This window comes from Mastacembelus armatus, chromosome 3, assembly GCF_900324485.2.
Source record: "Mastacembelus armatus chromosome 3, fMasArm1.2, whole genome shotgun sequence".
NCBI lineage: Eukaryota > Metazoa > Chordata > Actinopteri > Synbranchiformes > Mastacembelidae > Mastacembelus > Mastacembelus armatus.
This window is the reverse complement of record NC_046635.1, coordinates 8,703,254-8,726,957: the sequence shown is the minus strand read 5'-3', so window position 1 is coordinate 8,726,957 and position 23,704 is coordinate 8,703,254. Positions and strand designations below refer to the sequence as shown.

The following is a 23,704-nucleotide window of genomic DNA, read 5'->3' as shown; positions in this document are numbered from 1 at the left end:
TACAATACAGATATTAGTTGGTAAGTCTATGAAATGTCAAAAATAGTAAAGATGTTCTAAGATCGTTCACATTGCTTGACTAACCCATATCAAAAAGATAATCAATTTACAGCAATAAGAAACACAGAAAGAGACCAAATCCTCACATTTGAGAAGCACAACTCTGACATTTGCATGACAAATGATAAAATGAAAAATCATAAGCAAAAATGTTAAATAATGTTAACTAATTGATGGATGGTTATTGTTTCAGCACAGCCTGAAACAGTACAAAATCAGACCAGAAATTTTAATAATCCAGTACCTACACTGACAGCTTTCGGTAATTTTTAACATGCTCTGCAGGTTTAGAATTTAGGACAAAATGGACATCCCCATTCACCCGTAACGGTACGTGTGCTGTACAGTGGCTGTTTGCCATTAGGTAAGGTGTCCACTAAGAGATTTTTCATGGCTGTGTGGCAGGAGGAAGTGAACAGTGGGAGGGCAGATTTGATAAGCATCATGTACTTTGCTCTATTTATCCTAGAGCAATTAAAAGAGGAAGTGGACACAATGATGTCTAGAAGACTAGAGATGGGGTGGGTGGGGGAGCTGTTAGCATACACAAACATGAGCACAAACACACTCAAACTGATACACATATCAACCACTGTATGTCTGTACTTACAGGGTCTCCAGGTTTAAAAGTCCAGCAAAACAGTTGTCTCCTATCTCCTTAATTCTGTTGTTATGAAGATGCCTGGCAAAGCAAAAACAGTTTCACATACATGTGTGATGACTTCATATTATGACAGACATAAAACAATCATGGGCTCTAACCCAGTCTGACAATTTCTGAAGTCAGGTGACTGTACAGTATGTGTATATAGAGAGGGCTTTTCCCTTGCCTAATAGATTCAAGGTCTTCTCTTCCTGTTTATCTTGTCATGTTTATACTAACCCTGCAGCAATACCATTCTATGTGTGTGTGCTTGTGTGAATGTATTACAAGAGTCATGAAAAATATAAGTTTGGGATAATTCCTGAGATTCATAGTGTTTGACAGATCTCTGTGGAAGGTTTTAGCATTTACACTATGAATAAAAGATAATGTTGATTTTACATTTGTGCTTAGTGTAGAAACCTTTTGCTTGCATGCAAAAACACAGGGCATGCGATTTGAATGAATGATTAACTGGAAGTTGTGGAACTATATACAATTCTGTGGTTGTGTTTGGCATCTGATTTGGAATCACTGAATGGATATATTCAGACCTAGAGCAGAACACACATAGATTCGAAGTGACAACAGAATGCTATGATATATGAAAAATAAATAAATAAATAACTGGTGTACATTTGTGTAACATACACACCAACTAATTTACAATTATGAACAAACATCTATTTTAACGAACAACACACAAACTATGTATGTATATCATGCTGTATGCTTCCTTTTCTATCTGTAAGGTGACCTTGAGACTGAAAGGCGCCATGAAATAAAATGTATTATTATTATTATTATTATTACAAACTATATTGTTCTTATCCACATTCAATACACCATTCCAATAGCCATAGTGTAGGTAGGTATACATATGTGAACCCCTAGGCTAATGACATAAACAAAATCTAGTTAGAGTGAGAATTTAGCTGGAATCTTATGAAAAGAGAAGGAGCCATAGGTTAGAGGTACTCTGACTTATAAAAATCACTCAAACATTTTGAGTCTGCTATTTATAAGCAGCATCTACTGGTGTGAACCATGTCTTGCAAAGAAGAAATTTGCATAACAGAAAGGGTTACAAATTCATCTCAGATAGTTCAGATTTTAGTCCACAGTTGGTCTGTATATGGAGAAAAAAATAGTACTGTGGTCACAATGCAGAATGCTCAATGAGGTGTAAAAGAAGCCCTGAGTAAGAGTTAACTGCTTAAAGGAGTCACTGGAGCTGGTTAACATCAGTTTACCATACACAAAACATGGCACATGGAGTATGGAAACAAACTGTGAATGTTTAATGTCTGTTAAATAAAAAATCAAAATTGTACAATTATATTTTTACTTTGTGTTTGTTTATACTGGTGACTTTAAGATCAGATCATATATTATGACCAATTAATGCAAAAACCAGGTAACTACAAATAGTGTGATTAGTTTTTTTGACATTGCATTGTGCTAACTGCACGATAACCTATAAAATCAGGTAATGAGGGGACTAAGAATTTAGTGAATTAGAAAAATCAGCCCCAAAATTCTCTAGTATTAATTCAAGAAATGACCACCTACCTAATACAGAAAATGACTGCAAAAATAACAAGTTAGCAAACTAATACTAAACTCACACTGCATATATTTTGCATGTGATGGCTTTCAGCTCAAGAATTATCCTGATCAACACCTAATGACTTTCACTTCTTCAGCTGCTCCGTCAGGTAATTTCAGTACACATGAGATGGTTCTGTCAGTGTGCCTGGATAATTAGGGTTTTTTAAAAAAGTACACCAGCAGGTTGTTCCTGCTAAGTTATTTAATGCAGTCTGTAATCCACAAAGACTGCATGCAAAGTTCTCTAACTGTCCTTGGTAAGTTCACTTTAATGAAACTGTTTATTACTCAACCATTGTAGCATTTAAAAGACTTCTCAAAGGCCTTGACTAAGGAAATGCCATTTTAAGTAACCATTTAAATAATTTCTTATGAAATTAATTGAGAGAGTGATGGTTTTGCCACATTTACAACTACTTTCACCACTTACCCATTCACAATTATGCTTCTGGCTATTTGTTTGGTGGTGATGTAAATAGAATATACTGTATTTCATTTAGATTTACAGTAAGTATAGTGACTGGCTGACATTAGCAGATTTAGAACCTAAGTACTGCACACTATATTGTAGTACCTCTGTTTTTTTTTTTTTATCCACCCTGAACACTATGGCAAAGGTGTGACTAGCAAGAAACATTAGTGAAATATACAGTATGTACTGTAAACTTATGTACTCCAACAGTACCATGCAGCTTTTCATTCTAAACCATAATTAGAGCAGGGGCATAATATAACTTACAGCACAACTAGACTAGTAAGGTTTGTGAAGGCGTTGTCTGGTATGTACAAGATGCGATTTAGTGCCAATGTCAGAGCCTGAAGGTTCGCCTGGTGTCTTAGAGAACCGATGGGAACCTCCGTCAGGTTGTTATCATCCAACCAGAGGTGTCTCAACTGCTGCAGGCCTTCAAAACTGTCATCTGGAACTGTGGTAATATGATTTGCATCAAGGCGACTACAAAACAGAGAAAAAAGAAAAGCGCAAATTCATTAGATAAACATGCTTTGTTTCTATGATGCCTTGCAAAAGAACTCTAAAAAGGAAGTTTGTTACCTTATGTTTTTACAACTTTATTTATTTGGATATATTTTTGCTGATACATTGTATTTGCATCTTAAGAATGATACCATATAACAACAATTTCTCTCCCACACAAGTCATTTTTTAGATCAGAATTATGGTGGCAGATAGCCTATACCACCAAGTTGCTTTGGCACATTCTACAGGACTAAAAGTTGTCCTAATTCATCTGCGAGATAAAGTAATACACACTTGGTCTGCTCTTAGCAATTAGACAACCTTTACTTTCATCAGTAGCTTGTTGAGCACACTGTTACAGGACTGATTGTAATGTGCTAACGGTTGTTTTTAAGTCACTCAATGGGTTAGTGCGGTATTACCTCTCTGAGCTTTTACATCTATACATATCATCTAGGGCACTTACTGTAGATCCTTTGAGCCAATGCTTATGGTCATTCCAAGGTTTAGACTGTGCCTCCACTTTAACTGTTCCTAAACTGTGGATCAGTGAATACCACAGGCATTATTACTGTGCCAAGCCTGGCGATTTTTAGAATCCTGGTTAAAAACTAACATTTTTTCTCCTTGGCTTTTAACTCCAGTTGAAATATCTTCCTTTTACAGTTTGCTTTGGTGAAGGGGAGCAGCAATCTTATACAAGGATTTGCTATACTGCACACTCTTCACAACTGAATTCATATTTGATTCACTGGTTGTTACCAGTATTTTGCGTACGTCATCCAAAGTTTGAAAAAAAGGCTGGCAGGTAAAAATTAAGAGCTTTACTCTGAATACAGTACCTGTCAGTATTGCATAATGGCTGCATTATCACAACCACTGCAGTAGCCTAAATCACTTCCTTTTTTAATCTCTCTTTTGAGAAATACTGATAAACCTGTAACCCTCCATCCATCCATTAACTACTGATTATCCTTCCAGTATCAAGAGGGGCTGGAGCCAATCCCAGCTGACACTGGGAGAAAGGCACGTTGCACCTTGGAGAGATCACCAGTCTATCTCAGGGCTGACACATAGAGACAGACAAACACTCAAACCTACTGGCAATTTGCATGTCTTTGTGGGAGGAAGCTGTAGTACCCAGATGAAACCCATAGACATGGGGAGAACATGCAAACTCCACACAGAAAGACCCCAGCTTCACACATGATTCGAACCATGAACTTTCTTGCTGTGAGGCAATGGTATAAACCACAGAGTCACTGTGCCAAATGCTGTAACCATTCATTCTTTAAGTAAATGAGAGACATCATGCATGCCATTAAGGAGGATGACATAAATGTGTATCTGGCTACTAAGGCAAAAGTGATGTACTCACAGTTCATAAAATTTGAATTACATAATATAGCAATACTCTCAAGTTTCATTTTATGAATTTTTCTCCTACCTGTGGATTATTATGTACAAGAGAGTAGTGATCATAGCATACTGAAGAAATTTTGATCGGAAGCCATTAATTTGGTAGTTAAAAAATAAAATAGCATTAAATAACATATTACAAATACTCAGGTTTTCTTTCCACCATCACCATGCAGTTTGCTCCTGCTATCCTCCTTCACCAAGTGTCTCGCCCTCCCTCAAAATTCCTCAAGTGTCTAGGCTGGAAGAAAAACAGTCTTGATTGACATTTAGCTCTCTAAGGCTTTATACAAACCAAGTGCTGGCTTTGCCAAAGCATATTACTTCAGCTACAGACCTTAAAAAAAAGAGAAAGGACATCTGTTAAAAAGAAAGAAGAGAGGCAGAAAAAAGAAAAGGGGAAGTAAGGGACAAGGGGAGGGATATAGCAGGGTGATAATAGCTAAAAGCTGGATAAGCAGCATGTTTCTCCAGCTGGATCCAGTTCTACGTTAGTATGTCAAATTCAAAGTCACAATGGTGGAGGGAAGTGGCACAAATAAACCACTGTTCTTGTTGTGGTCTCAATAAAATTCACACTCAGTAGACAGATTAAAATGAAGCCAATATTGATAGTGAGTAGAGCAGGAAATTTTAATAGGGCTGACAGTTCAACACAAAAGCTCTTGAAAACCCAACAATCCAACATAATAAATAAAAGTCAGCTACAGATCTGCTGAATAACACTGACCTAGATTTGCACAGGGCTATTGCTGGGCAACAAACACTGCAGCAGGAGTAAAGTATGTAACATGAGTGGAGCCCCCTTAAATGACATCAACAATGTCTCAAGTAAAAACAATTTAATCTGTTTGCAAGAAGAAGAAGAATAAAGATTTTTTTTTCCCCATCTCAGAGCCATCTGACAGTAATGGCACATTTATTGTATTGCAAGTAATAAGTACAGGCACATGTCAAGCGGATATTTAAACTATCTCAGTGAATGACCCAATGCCCAAAATCTGTGTGAAATTTGTGTGACTGAAACAATTTGATGCTGGATCAAGACTGCACCTTGAACTTTAAAGAACTCTATAGTCATGCTGAAGTTTGGTAAAGTGTAACTATAGCACAGTGCAGTTTAGTGTTTTAATGTGAACATTTAGTAAAATGACATGGCAAAATGCATGTTTGCATTGCTTCTATTTAGAGAGACACTACCAGATTTCAGATATTTGCATTTGGCTGAACGTCAGCACTCTGTAACAAGACTAGGAGTTGACAGCCATGCCAGTTACCCTGTGAGCTTGTACTTCGGCACAGCAGTACTTGGCACTAAATGGTAATGCTAACATGGCAACATCCTAACAATGACATTGTGAACATGCTGAGGTTTTACAGATATGTTGCTTACCATGTTCACCATCTTAGCATATATTAACATGCTATTTACTAGCACTTAGCACAAGTATGTGACACATGAAAAGCTCGACCTGATGATGACCCTAGGTTAAAAAAACCAGCAAAGATATTACACCTCTCCTAGGGGACCCATTCAATAGTTGTTTAGAATACCTTACCATTAGTGTATGTTAACCATAACGGTGGACAAATCAATCAACAAACCAATCTTTCTGTCTAGGAATTAAAGACAATATATCTTTCTCATTTACTACAGCTTACAGGCCTAATGTGGGCTAAGGCTGTCATAATACAGTTAAATCTGACATATAAATGGGAATGACAGAAAGACAGTATCCCACTCATGTACCACTCTTGCACGTGCATGTAACATTTGCATATGTGTGCATGCACTTACAGAGACTGTAGAGAATGAAGGCTCTTCAGGGCTGCATTGGGCACAGTCTTCAGCTGATTATTCTGGAGCATCCTGAAGGTAAAATGGCAACATGATGATTTCACCTCTACTCACAAAAAGCTTTCCTTGCATCATGAATCTAAAACAACATCCACCCACAAATATATCTTATGTTAAATATGTTAGTGAGCTTTCCGAAGGTCTTGTTGCTGTTCATGCCTATCCACACAGGTTACAATTATTCCCTCTGGGAGGAACATTGGCTTCAGTGTTTCCTGATTCTTCTTGTCTCAGTATGTGCAAATGGAAACAAATACATACAACTCTGGCCAATCAGTTCTGTCTTCCAGGAATTGCTGGCAAGCTGACTAAGAAGCTTTAAACACCAATGATGGTATCCAATAATCTCTTTAATTTGACAGTATTTAATTAATCATTTATTAATCAAGAGTATGTAAAACTATGTATGCTTGTAGTTACAGAATTTGTACACAACTGATCCAATTCCAGCATGAATGCACTTTGTCTGATCAGCATGTGGTCAAAATACTTCAGTTTGTTTTCACTTGTGTAGTTACAAGTAACACTGAATAAATCGCTTGATAAAAGCATGTACAACACCTCTATGTGTTTGTGTTTCAGTCTTGTATCCAAGAGCTCACTTTTATATCAACAGGACTTTGTACTTTTGGCTCAGTGCAGAATGAACAGGTTCAGTGCGTTGTGAGTTGCTCAATGTGTCCAAGTTGGTGCAAGCATACTAGGGTGTGCTGCCTGATGATAATTATGCAGAACTAATTTTTACACAAAGCTTGTATGCACGTCTGTGTGTTTTTTTTCCCCCCACAAACACAACTGGAGTAGAGATGGAAAAATGTATCTACATTATTCCAAGTAGATGTAAACTGAACAACCATGTTTAGGGTGGCAATAACTGACAGCACTAGTGCAATATTTACTTTATATTTGCAATATGAACTGCAATATTTACTCTTCCCCAGTGTGTGGAAAACTTCACACTCACAGCCATACTGTAAGTGTGTGTTTGTGTGTGAATGTATGTGTTAATGTTGATGTTGGGGGTAGGGAGAGTGTGTGCTTACAGGACTTTAAGCTGATGTAGTCCAGACAGGGCTTCAGGGTGGATGAATGACAGGTCATTCCCCGCAAGTCGCCTGAGTGAGAGAAAGAATCAAGCTCAAGACATTTCTGAAATGTTTACAGAAAGGAAATGTTTACTACAGAAAATCATATTGTTTGCATAAAATAGTGTGTATAGAGTGTACTTTATATGAATAAGGTACTGCATAGTGTCGAGAACTACTTCACATCCAGTGCCTCACTATATCAAGTTCCAGTTCTCAAGCTGAACATGAGGCATGGGGTGTCAAAGACATGTCTGTGCCATGTCCTGTTGTCACTTCATCTGTCACCCGCAAGAGATTAGAACTGTTCCTACACATCCCCTCTTTAGATCCCTTTCTGAGCCTCCCACCCAGGCTGATACAAGCAGTGTATGAATATAACTTTCATTCCCTTCAACAGTGCAACCTTGTAACATTTATTCTTAGGCAGCTGCTCCAGTCCCTGCATGAATTACTTGAGACTGAGGGGACACCTCCCTTTCCTGTTGCGAACAGGAAGTCTATAGGAAATAGGGGTGTAAATAAGCATGGGACAGGCAGTCTGGGACACAGAGCCCAAGTATATTATCTAGCCTCAAAGATTAGCAACAGATTTATCACTCTGCAACATGAGTACAGCAAGGCTGAATTCCCTGCAACAAGAGCTGCTGGGTGTTAGCCTGAGAATCAAAGCTGACTGTGTTTGAGTACCACATGGAGATTCAAAATTGGTGTTCGGTGTTTCCTCTACATACTATAAAATTTTACTGGTTTTGCAGGTTGCAAAGCACTTGTTTTTACCTGCATTTTAAATTTGTACATGAATAAGTGCAACTATCAAAAACAAAATAGAATAATAAAACAAAATCATTGGCTTAGGTGGAGGAGTTGGGTTATCAACAAAAACCAGCAAAGTGCAATGAACAAGGACTTAGCAAATAAATCGCTGCACACATAAAGCATTTGACTTAAATGTCCAATTGCAGTTTTTACTCCAGTGAGAAGACTATAAATATCAGTAGATAAAATAATGTGAAAAGTGATGAGTAGGCTATAAAGATCTACATTATTTTTTTACTGTTTTGGATTGACTGTTACTCTTTTAATTACATCAGTTTAACAGCACTCTATTATTAAATTCTTCAACACCTAATCTATTATTCACATGACAGTATTGGCTGAAATTTTACAATTCCTGTTTTCTTTTGCTGATATTATGGACATTTGAATAGAATTTGCACTATATTTGGTTGAAAAACTGGCTACAAAGGCAAAAAAATACTAATTCCATTAGTCACATAGACAGAAAGTGTTAAGTACCCATGAAATATGGAAACAGAGAAGATGATCAAACCCCACATTAAGTTGCAAAGGTTGGTTACAAGCCTTATTTTCTGTGTGATTAGTTGTGGTTGACCATGTTGAGCCACAATTTGCCAAGAGAAAAACATTTATGCGCAATTAGATTTTATTTCCAAGTCTATAATCTGCAGTTACAGTGATGACTAGAGTAAAAGTTGTCACACATATATGAATACCTATTCAAAATGACAGAAATCTGCACTGTGGAACACTTCACCCCTCCAGGCTTCCATGAATGTGCCACATTTTGTTAATGAAAAACGTTACATTTCCTCCAAGTGTGACACCACTTCCACCTTTGTCAGTAGTTAAACTACGAAAAGCTTTGTAGTGCAGCCTGACAGCAGTAAAGGGCTACAAATATGAAAACAAACATTTGGTTAAGTTTACTAAAAACATTCTGGCCTCAACCTTTGTTGTAACAATGTAATTTAGCTTTCTATTGAGAAACTGCTGCAGCAAAACCCAAACGAGCTCTCCCCCCACACAACATGCCTTCGCATGTACAATGCACACCTTCTATCACTGATGGTATAGGTAGCTGTACTGATAACCCTGTGACTTTCCAACATTCATGTTGGCAGCAAAAATGTTCATGTTGCAGTCATTTGAGATGAGACAAACCTTATTAATCCCTAATGGGAAATTTAAGTACTCTTATAGTGAAAGTAAAAAATTCTAAGTAGCAAAAGTAGTCAGCAACAGTCCTATTCATGTTGGTCCGTCATCTGCTGCTGGCTAAAGTGTTGTACAACCTGATGTCAGTGGGTATGCAGGATCTCTCGTATCATGCAGCCCTGCAGTACAGTGAGGTGAGTCGTCCACTGCAGCTTCTTCTCTGCTCCATCAGAATGGTGGTGAAGGGAACAGTCAGTGTATTCCAGGATGGCCTCTATCTTTTTCTGTGCGCTTCTCTCCACCACAGCCTACAGTACATCTAGCCTTGTCCCAGTTACGGAACCAGCGTTTTCCACCCGTTTTTCAAGCTGCATTGCATCAAAGCCTTTTCCTTTATGCTTCCTCCCCAGCAGATTCCAGCATAAAATAGCACACTTGCTAACATAGTTTGGTAAAACTTGCAGCATCTTCCTGCAGACGTCCTCAGCCACCTTAGGAGGAAAAGTCGTCTTTGCCCTTTGTATTCAGTGACCTGCCCAAATTGTTGTCCAGGTGTACTATACCACAGATGTTGACTGGAAAGGAAGGGGCCTAGACCATTGAAAATCCACTATTTCTGATGTCTTAGAGGTGTTCAGTAAGAGGCAGTCTTTGTGACTCCAGTCACTGAAGGATTTCATCAGATTCCTGCACTCTTTTTCTTGCCTGTTCCTTATACACACTCTGAATGTGGCAAGACTCAGAATTGTACTTAAAGTCTGCTATGACAGGTAATCTGTCATCCAGGAAATTAATGGATCCAGGATGACTGGTTGGATGGCATTGAATGCCCCTGAAAAATCAAAGAACATAATCCTCACATAACATCGAGGTTCTTCCAGATGAGAGAACACAGACAAGGAGGAGGACGAGATGGAGAAGACACAGGAAGAATGAAGGGGTGTGCCAGGACATGCTACATTCACCAAAGTGTCAAGCCTGTTGAAGAATTTGAGTTCATTTGCTCTGTCCACATCATCCATTGATGTCTGGTTGTTATTTTCTACAGCTAGTAAAGCAGTTAATTCCTCTATGATGTTATGCTGTTATGCTGCTGTATTTTTGTTTTTAGTAGTCCTCTTTAGACTGCTTTAATCCCCTATTCAGCTCATGATGGACATGTTAGAGTGTTTCTGTCTCATCTTTAACTGCCTCCTTTTTCTGGTTGAGGATTTCCTTTATGTCACTAGTGATCCAGAGTATGGTATTTGGGAAACAGCAAACAGTGTCTCTACAGAAGTTGATGTAATCCATATAACAGTCAACTTGGCTTTCAATGTTCGTGCTGTTCCCTTTTGCTCCTACTTTGCAGAGCAGTCCCTTAGAGACTCAGTTACCGCAGGTGTCCATTTCCTGACTGAGATGGTGGTTTCAGGTTGCTTCACTACACAGGGTTTTTGACAAGTCTCCAGAAAGACCAGGCTATGATCTGACCTGCTGAGTGGTGGTAAGACAGTAGAGGTATAGGCCTCCTTGATATTTGCATACAGCAGATCCAGTGTTTTACCTTCTCTGGTAGGACAACTGACAAACTGGGAAAATCCAGTCAGGTGCGAGGTGAGAGTCACATGGTTAAAATCTTCTCAATATTATAATGAAGTCCTGAGAATGTTGAGTTTGTATCCTGGTAACAGTCTCATGGATACTTCACATGGAACATTAGTTCCTGGTTGAATATAAACGGTTTAATATAAAGTATGGCAATGATATGACTGAACTCCATGGGAACATAATAAGGTTTGAGGACAACTGCCAAAAGTTCAGTGTCCTGACAACATGTCCTTTCCTTGACAGTAATATGACCAGGGTTACACCATCTCTTGTTTACAAATAAAGCAAGTCTTCCACCTTTAGTCTTGCCACTTGCCTCAACATGAAGTCAGGCACATCCAGGAGTCCCAAATGTTTTGATTCAACTAGGTCTTAGTAAAACACATCAGGTTACACTCATGATATGCTGACTGACCATTCTATAACTCATCAGAACAAGCATATCTACAAGCAACTAGAAGTCGACTGATTAATTGGGACAATTTTTTTTTAACAATATCTGCATCAGCTGACTGCTGAGCATATTAAGCAGATTAACAGGCAGGACATACACTGTCAGCCGACTGTTGGGGAACATGTCTGACTCTGTCCCTTGTGTCAATCAAATTACTATTCTATCAGACCTCACTAGATGAGGCCAAGAGGAGAGAAACTTTTTAAGAGTGAAAAGAAAAACTTCATGGTAGAGAACAGCAAGGCTTAAATTCTTATTTTTTTAAAGCCCTGTATATTTAGTTAGTTATATATGAAATATTAATATTAGGCAGAAAATACATATTGCCAGGGGAAAAAAAGACCCAACAAATTGGCCAAAAGTAAAAAATAAATAAATAAATAATATATATAATATAAATATAAAATAAAAACAATTGCCATCATACATCAGCTATTGCCTGCCCTGATTTTTAAAAATCAGTATCACCCATAAAAAACAGCCACGCCGGTCAACCTCTACAAGTAAAACTATACAACATTGTATTTAAAGTTATCAAGGTAAAAAATTTTTGAATAAAGTTTACAGTGCATATGCAGTGCAAACTCACACAATGTAATAGACTGCTGCAATACACTGGAAATAAACCACATAATGAAACTAAAATGAATAAAATGACAAATATTTTTAATCATTCTGTCAAACAAATGCAACATACTGACAACAGATGGCTGAATGAGATGTCATTTGTTGAGCCTGGTCACAGATTATTTTTAAAAAATATAAACAAACTGCAAAGAAGAGAATACCTGTCATCACATCTGCTGAGCTTTGTTGTGCCTTTGGCAAGAAAAATAGAGAGTGGAGGAGATTGCGTGACTATAATTCCGTTCCTGTTATGTATGAGAATAGCCTGCTCTCTTTCTCTGTCAACTCTCTCTCTCTGTCTTTGCCCTCAGGGCTCATGCTCTGGTTCACTGACACTACTGCAACCCTGGAGCAAAAAAGTCATCCACTAAAGTTCAAGAAGACAAGCATGTAGATTTGTTCTCACAAAAAAGGTTAAACAAACACACATTTGAACTAAGGCTATATGTCAGTCAAAATATCTTTCAAAAAAATAGACACCCCAAAACTATCCATCCATTATGATGATCTAAGACAAGAAAGAAGTTGCACCAAGACTGGGTGGGTTTTTAACCTTATTACCATGGAAACCATTGTTTTGCCCCATTCCTTCCTGCCTTGCATTCCTCCACACAATGTGATGAAAAGTAAATTACCTTTCAACAAAGGAGATTGGAGTGGTGTATGGAAAAGAAGAGGGTGAAAATACAGCCAGCTGAAAGATGCACAAGTGCTGAAAAACCATGCCTGCAAAGGCCTAGTGAGGCTGGAAGTGCTGTTCACTCGCTGGTCACTCTACATTCTCAGGGTTGCATGTTACCTGATATCAGGTAGACAGATTTTATCTCTGACTCCCAACAGCACCAAGCCAGACAGTGGAGCATTTAAAGAGTAAAGAAATAACAAACACCCACTAAGATTAGATGTATGCCACTCAACAAAGCCCCTAGAGCATAGATGTTCTGTTGCCACCCTGATAATCCCTTAAAAGCAAAAATCCACACAGGATGTCACATGACTGTAGCTTTAATACATGCTGTCTCACCTCACCTTTTTAACCGAGCTTTACTGCACCTATTAAAACTGCTCCTGTTCAATTCATGATTGGTGAGTGATTCGTTAGCTCACGTAATGTTGCACTCTTCAGCTGAGAGGAAGGGCATGTTGTACACCTATACTGTGTGTTCTGCAATACAAATACCCAGGTGCACATCATAAAGCCCAACCCTCGTGTCAATATTGTGCCGAGTAAATATATACTTAAGAAAAAGGGGGCATGTACTTACAGCTCTTCTAGATAGGGGAAATTCTTGAATACATATGCTGGAAGCTCAGTGATGTTGTTCATGCTTAGGTCACTGTGGAAAAAAAAAATCTGTTAGATACACAATAAAATCTAGAGTTAATTTACACATTTAAATCAGCATTTGCTAAAATTGGGTTTTGGATCTTGATGGGCAGTCATGGTCACATGCAAAGTTATATAGTATTCAAGTTGTTTCCAGCAACAGATCACTTTTGTACACTTCCTAAGAACTATTTATACTCAAAGGAATTTGAATGATGTCCCGTGTTTTTAAAATCAATTACATTTGATAATTTGACACAAGACCATTCCTGATTCAATTTATGGCTCCATTCTCAAAATGTCTCAAAGTGAAATCATCTCTGTTTGAGGGCTTATTTTATCAACTCTTCTGCAAACATACAATTGAGATAGTAACATGATAGGGTTTCCCACAGTGATTGTAAACTACATATAGAAACAACAATTAGTTGTATCACTTATCCCTTATAGCAGTTTTCTGTCTTTTGACTATGCCTCCATGATTATAACTTCAACAAAAAAAGCCTTGAAAATGCCCTTCTCTTTGGCCCCAGGGATCTTCATTTTCAAACCAACATCAAGTAAAGATAGGCATGTAGCAACATGAAAAATATGCACACAGGACTTGATTTGCTTCCCCAAAGCTAATATGAGTATATGTATTTACAGCTTCATGAGAGTAATTAAATCTATACACACACCTTATAGGCTCTGCAGTGTTTTCAAGTGGCTATGAAAACTAAGGCACTGTCACTGTCAGGAGACATAAGACTGACTTGGGTGTACTGAGGAGATAACATAAAGTGCAGCAAACTCAGCTCTGGATCCCTCTGGACATCCTGCTGAATATGAATCCACTAACCTGTAGGGTTGCACGATTCTGAGTAAAAAATAACATTTAGAAGCTTATTGTGATTTTTTTTTCTCTCACAATTTTTAACCAATGAAACATTGCTATTTTATGCATATTTTTACATTCTGATTTTTTTTTTTTTACAATGAGAAGTAGCAACATGATCTATACAGCATTGCTGTTCTTGTTCTTAATGGGTTTGTAAACGTTATCCCGTTGTAAACGGGTATCTTCCTGACCTTCAGATAAAGGCTCTTTTTGAGCCTGACTCATTTCATCAGAGTCTTTCCTTTCACTGTCAAACACGTTGGATTTGTTTTTGAGTCAGTCTTCCTGTATACCGCTCATCACGTGATATAACACATTCCTGTTATTGGTTAATGCAGCTAAGCAAAAAAAAGGGAGCGCTGGGTTTGATGCAACAGATCTCCCTGTTAACACAAACATGGTAGAATCGTCATCCTTCCTCTACAGAATTGGATCGCATAGCGGGCAGAATCAGGATCGAGACTGAAAAACAAATTGTGCAGACCTACTAACCTGCTTAAAAGAAAAAGCTCTGTAGACATCACATGTAAAGAGATGTCACATATCAAAACTGAAAAAACATCTGGGGTTCACAAATGAAGCGACCCCCTGCTCTTCTCCCTTCCTTTTCACTCTCCCACTGGTCATTTTGAATTTCACTGGCAGATCTCTGTAGGACCTGTGTGTGGGCCCCTGAATCCCTCAAGGATCATATTGCCCTTCCTCTGCAGTCCCAACTAGACACACACATGTACATGCACACACGCGCACACACACACAAACACACAGAAGATTTAAAAGGCGGGCCTCGACAGAACCGTCATCATCCCTGCCACCTATGTCCCATCTCCACTTACCTGGTTATCCAATTACCATGCAAGCTACAACCACACTTCAATCAACATCCACCCACTCCCTGTTTTTTTTTCCTACCCTGACAACATCTCCATTCGTGTTCTGCAACCACTGGTGCAGATCTACCACCACTGGTGGTCAGATGAATACATCCCTAACCACATTTTAAACCATTTGACTAAATCTTCTACAGACTGTTGACTACTCTGAACCACATGCAGAGCTGGGGAGTACAGAAGGCCTAACATGACTCTATCACACTTCCTCCCTCCCTCTGTGTTTGGCTGCTTTACTCATCCAGGTCCTGGCCTGTCCCAGTTAGGACAGATTGAAGAGGACTAAAAATGCAGCTGTGATAAATGGTGACAAGCTTAAATGCTTCTACAAACAGGTATTAGTAAATGTCTATCCCATGTGCCTTTTGGCTTCATTTTCACAGAAAGGAAGCAGAGAATCTGAGAAAAGCAGCAGACGTGTCTAGAGAAAGAAAATATACTGTAGCTGCTAAAGTGAAGTATGAACATATCCCAAAAGTCAAAATATAATTCCTTTAAAAATACAGTCTGAATACAATACTTTCATTAAGGTAGAAATAAGCCCCAGCACGCACACACACACACACACAGATGATAAAATACTGCATAGCATAATAAATTGAAATACTACCTTTAAGTGCACAATAAGAGTATGATCTTAAAACATATTCTAACTACTATAAAAAGTATCAAAATGTAAATAGTTCATGGTTACCCCCTGTGTAGAAAATGTGTTTTAAGCTGTAGTAACTAACTACTCTTTCTTCCTGAATAAAATATTCTATCCTACTTTGCTTAAATTAGATTTAAATTAAATTAATTTAAAGAGTCAACTATCAGAATAGTTTTCTATTAACGAATTGTTTTATATATGGTGTAACTGATTGAATTGGCCTGCACTGTGTGTAATTTTAAGTTTACTAATGTACACGGAAGTTAGGGAATAATGTATTAACCTTGTTTCCTTGAGCCAGTGATGTTGATTTGAAATTATGTGTTTTAATCAGACTATCTATACTGAACTAATGAGATCAACAGTACACACACTGGAAATTATACCTGTGGTTAAGACCAACTCTGTGTTTGTGAGGTTTGTGAACACAGAGGTGTGACTCTGTGAGGAAGTTTATGCATCTGGCCTACATCTCTGAAACTTCTTTCATCTTAATGAAAAAAAAAAAAAACAAAAAAAAAACACATACACACACAAACTGTTTTGCAAATTTCGTAAGTTCAAACTCAGCTTGTTTATAGCATCGCTAAGTACAGATTTACAAATTTCTAAATAACCATACAAGCATGGTCCTTCTGGCTGCCACTTAATATGTACACATCATGACTAACTTCTAGGTGTAACCTGTTGGGAAATTGTGTAAAACTATTTCTGAGAACAGGTTTCGTTATCAGAAAAAACAACAACAACAACAACAACAACAAAAAAAAAAAAAAAAAAAACAACCTAAGTTACCCAGACTACAGACCAAGCCAAACAACAGGGAACAAACTTTGGTCAAAAGCCAAAAAGGTCTGATAAAAGTAAGATCCAACATTATAGTCAAAATGCAAAGTAAAATGCCAAGTGGAAACTGCGACTACACCACGCCAAACCATACTGGAAAATTCATGGAAACTGTTCATGATAGATTTGTACTTAATTTTGATTAGTTAATTGCTCTTAGCCTTTTAATTTATGAATATTCATAAATTATCAAGTGTAGATGTAGATGAGCTGAATTCTTCCACAGGAACTCTCCTGTTGTGAAACAATCATTGTTTTGACAATATGGAAAACTACTACTTTCACTATAACCTATGAAGGCTTACAACTAATCTTATTTCATATCAAATACATGTTTTATAATGAATTATATATTATGAAATCCTCAACACTTGTATTAGCCAGTTAAACACATGGCTAGGTTGGTTTCACCAAAGTTAAATAGTAACATAATACCATAAAGAAAGCTTTCTGCTATGGTTAGTGGCAGTTAAAAAACTTGTACAATTGTGGTGGATAGAAAAGGATAGATGGATAGAACAAAAATGCAAACATTGGATAAAAGTGCCTCATAACAAAGAGACGTCCAGTGGCATTAATTAAGCCAGCCTGATACATGTTCTCATTCATGTTTATCTCAGTTAATAATGGCTATAAGGACAGTGAGGTCACTTAAGTAGTCCATCAATCACTCAGTCAGTTAGAGGGTTCCAAGTGTCTCCTCAGGTCAGAAGCAGCCCTAGAGTCTGTTTACTTTGAATTACAGCCCTATCTTTATTTCCCTCTCTCCGGTCTCTCATGATGCTATGTCTCTGTCAACTTTGGTTGCTACGGCAGCACATGTAGTAACTCATTATAGGTCAAATGTTCAATTATTTTTGCCATATTATCTGCTGTATTACTTGTCCTCAGCAAGAATGTGCAAAATACCACTTTTTAATCAAACAAAACTCAGTTACAGCTGGCAGAATCTTCTGGAGATTGGTAGAGTTTAACAATTTACCCAGTATGAATCAAACATGACTAGATAACTGCAGACATCAACATCACCACCATCAAAATGGAATCATTACTGTCCAGGAAAATCTGTGATAGCAAATTGTGTGTTTATGTCAGTAAGGAATGGTGCACAAATGCGGCTGTTTGCTGTAGATGTGCATGCACAGTATGCATACACGTTGAAACAACAATAAATGTGAACATGAAGATTGCTATTATGTTTAAGAAAAGGAATGCGCTGGTGTTAGAACAATTTTTTTAAAGCTGCAATATAATAATAATTCTAATACAGAACATACTATTAAAATATTTTCTGACAATTTATTTAATTTGTTTATCATCAAAATATTTAATTTTGAAATTCTATATCCAGTTCTAGTGGGTCCAGTATAAGTACACTTAAACCTATGGTTAAGGAAAGATCGTTTATAGTGAATATGAATGTCATAATAATCCATACATGCATCCGTACATTTATTATTATGTTATGCAGTGTTCAACATAGTGAAAAGTTTTGTTTTTCTCCTGAGCTTTTATGGTTTGCTGAATTTTCCAAATTGTAAACTGGGAGTCAGTGGCTGATTATTCCAGCAGTAAGGTTTGTGTTGGTTTTCTAGAAGCACCAAACCTTACGTTTCAGTTCATTAAGAAAAAACTTGTAGTTGAACACAAATGACTACAATCTTCTGTGGATGAGCTGAGGCTTAAGACACTTTTTTTATGTTAGAATGAATTTGAATGTCAAAACACAGTTTACAACTTATTTTCATGTTTACAGAACACTTAGATGAATTTTTCATTGTTTTTTTTTTTTGGGGGGGGGGGGGGTTGTGACATCCTTACCGATACCCTGCCCTAATTACAGCAGTTTGAACAAGCTCTAATCAAAACTGCAAAATACTGTGCACAGTGTGAATGTGTGTGGTGAATAGATAGTTCGTTTATTGCATAGTAAATATTCACTTTAAATTGTTTAAAAGTTAAACTATTATCATTACACCGCATTTATACAAGAAACACTTGGAAGTTTGGGAACAGGTATTTTATCAACGGTGGAATGTAAAATCATCAAAGCATCTAGAGCGACTGCGCTTTAAGTTCTTCATAGTCAAACTAAATAAATGTCAACTACCTGTGATCATCTTGAATTCCAGTCACACATCCTTGACAAAGATCGCATATGAAGCATATTTGCCATGTTTTAAACTAACTTTTTAGCATTTGCCCATCATCCTTTTGATTATCCCTATACCCTCTCATTAAAACTATGTGATGGGGGACAGGAAGAGGTGCATAAGTGGAGAGCAGGGTTGTGAACTCAGAGAGGGGGAGAGGGTGTTAATATTCCTTCATCCACAAGTCATCCTGTTTTGGAGCGGGAACCATTGACTGGCTCCTTTCACCTCTGCTGACCAAGAACAAAAGTATCATTCAGTTCTAAATGGATTGAGGGCACCAATGGTGAAGTTGGCAAGCTCCACCAGCAGAGTGCAAGACCCTTGACACCACCCCCAGTTTTCCCTAAGTCTCAACCTTGTCCACATTCTGAAAGGGCCCAACATAAGCAAAATGTGAGCTGTATAACCCCTCTTGCTAAAAGGCGTGTTTTTGTTACTTGCTGAGGAGCCTCCTCTCTTCTCTCATGTGCTTTTCTATGACAGGACTTGTTTCCATTACAGATACCAAAACTCAAGCCCCTGTGGGCTGTGGGTAAGAGTCCACTCCAACACTGTTATATGACGTTTTTGAAAAATGAGTGGTCTTCCATTACAATATGCTTTTTCCCCTAAAGGTACAATCCAACAGCATAGAGAAATTAATAGAATAAATAGCTTAAAATAGTCATTCATGTAATAAGCATTTTTCCTAAATTTTGGTATGGTTACCATTAACCTCTCTACCTTGAATCTGTTTTTGATATTATATTGTGAATGCATATGCACGCATACTTTTATCTTTAAAGTTCCACATAAATATTTTTTTTCCTGTTGTTGTCACCGACTCGGCTAATTTTTTCTGTCTCTTTGCCATCATGTTGATTCGAAAGACAGAATAACTGGAAACAAACTTGTATATGTATAGGTTCAGTTCAAATATTACAATGACAAAACACCCACAGTGACCTACATCAGTAAGCCACTGTGGGTCCATTAGCCCTGAGAGGAGCCCTTGCAGCTGCAATATGTCACACTAATCCATCATGATCCCTAACCCCAGTGCTTCACATACAAAAGACACAGGGAGCGGGAGAGGACAACTAAAGTTCAGGAGACCAGGAGAACAAATGAGAGCAGGATAGAGAGTGGGGCAAACAACTATTCACATAAGAGTTTGGAAGATAGCACAGTCTTGAAAACAACATATTTTCCATTTTGGCAAAAATAGGCCTGTTGAGAGGCAGTAAGGTGTATGATATCATTTCGTGCAAACGCTGTCCCATGCTGAGATGTCAGATTGCTGATAATAAATTAGAGATCTTTTTCCCAGAGGAAAAAGTATGCTGAAAGTTTCAGCTGTAAGCAGTAGGCCTAGTGTGACATGTCTTGACAGCCTGGTGTATGAATCCACCGCCCTCTGTTTACTTTACCTAACACTCTCTTAACAATTGTGATTTTAAGTGACACAATCTCAGTTCTGCTGTAGCAAGACTTTGGCCTCGTTTCTTAAAAGGTGGTAAAACAGCACAGTGGTTTCCACAAACATGAACAAACCTTTGCACTTTAAAGCAAGGGAACAGTGAATAACTGGTTCTTTTCTTGACCATATAATGCAAATCTAGTGAGTGCTTCAGGAAAATGAAGGTTATTATTTCATCTGTGTTTTAGGGAGCACAGTAACTACAAAAACCCATAGTAAATTTTAATACTGTTGCTGATGTTGTTACATGTAGCTTATAATTAACCAAGAGCCTGTGAAACAAACTTGAGGAGTTTCTTCATGAGGAAATCATCAACTGTATTTGCACCACTCCATGCAGCATTACTCACCCAAACCTTGGCCGATTTGTGACCTCACCACACTGTACATTACTCTGATTTTCCTACACAGACCATAGGAGCAAAAATGCACCAGGTTTTAGCTGTTATCCAGCAGCAGGTTGATTCTTCAAATGGTAGTTTTGCAATCACTGTAACATCTTCTGTTTGCTTGTAAGAATAAAATATTTTCCAGGGGCCAATGTCTAAACCAAATATTTTCACAGACTTCAGACTTAATGTACATTGCAGTAAAGAAGAAATACAGAGTAGAGAGTCTCGAACTGTGGAAACATTGGATTTAAACCCTGGTTTGCCCCAGTAAACAGTTAATCATTCCTGGCACAAAGCACACATCTTTAAGATCACAAAAATACCTTTGAGTACACATCTGCTCCTGAACAACAGGTAAGAAATAATAACAACACTGGGAAGTGAGTGTGGGAAGTGGAGTGATGAGGACACATGAAGGGTTTAGCCAAATCATCTTGATTGTAAAGTGAGAAAGAAACTCATGAATATGCATAGAACTGAAATGACATCTCAAATAACAGAAAATTAATCTGATAATTGCCCGATAATTTAGTCTTTAATAAAGCAAAAATGTGATTACTTTGGTTTGGTGGTCCTAGGTGTGAGGTTTTGAAGAAATTTTAAGTTTTATATCATTTGAAACTGAACTCTTTGATTCTGGACTGCTCAGTGGCGAACACAATGAATCTGTAGACATCACCTTGACTCTGAAAACTTCTGATGGGCATTTTTCATTGTTTTGACATTTTATAGCCTGGAATACATGAAGAAACTGAGTTATTCTCATTATCAAATCATCTGCTGTATTATTTTTCTCAATTAATAGTTCAGTATAAAAATGAACAAAGGGATGTAAAATGCCCACTATAATTTCCCAGAATCAAAGATGCATGCTTAAATTCATAAATACAATGACAAATATTACTAATCAAATAAACATTTTAATAATGTTTTAATGAAAAGTAGCAATCACATTTGGCAGTAACTTCTCAAATGTATAATATTATTGCTCTCTGTGACATATATCATTGTAAACTCAATACCATTTGCTTTTGGACACAACACATTTCAAACAAAACAAAACATTTGTTTGGTTTTTTTCCACAATTTGTTGACTTTGTATAGACAACCACTGATGAAAATGTTAATTGTAGCCCCAGAGCGATTGATTATTCCAAAAATAAGCCCTAGCCCTACATAGCACTGTTAGAACCAGGGCAGAAACTGTGAGCTGAATTACAGCTAATCTTGTTTTTGTTAATAATGCAACTTTTCGCTAAATTGCAAAAGTTGGCAAGTTGTAAATAGAAGTAGTTAACTTAAGTCTGTACAAATCTTGAAAGCTGTGACACATTAAATGACTCAGACTACAAGTCCTTTAACTAACCTGGAGAGCCTTCCTAACATCTTTATTACAGTGTTCCTTCTGGCCAGCCATTTGTGGAAAGTTTACCCAGTGATGTTGACTCTCCATCATTCACTTGCAGTGCAAGCGCAACAACATCCCACACATATACAGAGGCCCTTACGATGAGAGTCATGTGGCGTATAAGTGCACATACGTGTCTTAGGTAGTTGTGTTTAAACAGCGTGAATGTCGGTTAGTACTTACAGGTAGTAGGTGAAAGCACTGAGCCCAGCTGGGACGGTGGTCAGTCCTCTCCCGGAGCAGTCTGCTCCCCCATCTTCATCGCAGCTGCATGAGGGCGAACAAACGGCCGTAGTCTGCCCTTGACCGGTGGCACCAAGACGTAGGAAACACCACAAACACAAGCAAAACAAATCCACACGCATTTTCTCCTCGTCGGTTCAGGTGAAAGCGATAACTAAGGAGGGGAGAGGGGGGCTTTGTTTGTGGTTTAAGCTATTCCGGACGTCGACCTCTCATGTGGTCGGTCGGCTGAGGCATGAAGAGATGAAGCCCAACCGACGCTTTTCAAAAAATACAACGTTCGAATACTTCATACGTTCACGAGCCCGACCGAAAACACGTACGTTAACGTTTAGCTAGCGTCAAACAACACACACAGTCTTCGAGGAGAGGCGGTTTACCTTGCTGCGAAACATTTCTCAGCCCCGTGTGTGTCGTATTAGTCCATGAAAATAAAGTAGCAGCACTGGCGACAGGAGCTGTAGCCTACCTTGCGTTTCTTGCGTTTTCGTTGTCCCATTAAATAGCCCCCCCCCCTAAAAAAAAGCGAGCTGCCTGTTAACGCGTCGCTAAGAGGCTGTTCCTTTAACTAACGCTACAAATGTTCTGTTAAACATGCCGGACAATCATTTGTGCTCCTGATTTGTTTCTTTGCAGGAGATCACCGTCGGTTTTCAGCCATTCCTCACGTTCCCCTCCTCTGCTCCTGACATCAACAGCATGCGTGTAGCTCGGCAGGCACCCTACCGGACAACCTGCAGCACTGGGCCCGGCCTGTGCAACGCTGAAACCTGCACCACGACGTCAGCCTGCCAAACGCTGCTCACCCAAGTTACAGAACAGTCAGGTAAAACCACTTTCTTTTTTTTTTCTTACATTTTCATTTACAGGTCTGTAATTTTCATTTTATTTTCACATAATCATCTGATGGTTTCCTGACAAGTACCAACCATATAGTTTGACACTAATTACAGGTAAAATGAGTTATTACATAATAAACTGTAACTCTGCCCTGTATATTGTACAGTTATTGCTGTGCCAGCCCATTGTTTATTGAAAGCATAGCAGGTAGGGTAAACATACAGAACTTGTCAAAACCAAACATATAATTAAGCATAAATGAAGAATAACGTCTCCAATAATGAATCGATGAGTAAAGATATTCGCTTAGGCTTGAGTGGAGGTAT

At 38.1% G+C, this 23,704-nt stretch overlaps 1 protein-coding gene across 1 annotated transcript in view; it reads right to left on the bottom strand.

The window, feature by feature from the left end:
* lgr4 (leucine-rich repeat containing G protein-coupled receptor 4) overlaps window positions 1-23,254 on the bottom strand; it is a 29,254-nt gene extending 6,000 nt beyond the window's left edge. Inside the window, exons 1-6 of the mRNA XM_026319785.2 lie at window positions 22,479-23,254; window positions 13,551-13,622; window positions 7,614-7,685; window positions 6,511-6,582; window positions 3,054-3,269; window positions 671-742 (exon numbers count right to left, since the gene is read on the bottom strand). Of these exons, the coding sequence (XP_026175570.1) occupies window positions 671-742; window positions 3,054-3,269; window positions 6,511-6,582; window positions 7,614-7,685; window positions 13,551-13,622; window positions 22,479-22,660 (686 nt within the window). The 5' untranslated portion in view covers window positions 22,661-23,254. The remainder of the gene's footprint in view (window positions 1-670; window positions 743-3,053; window positions 3,270-6,510; window positions 6,583-7,613; window positions 7,686-13,550; window positions 13,623-22,478) is intronic.
* Between the last annotated feature and the right edge of the window lie 450 nt (window positions 23,255-23,704).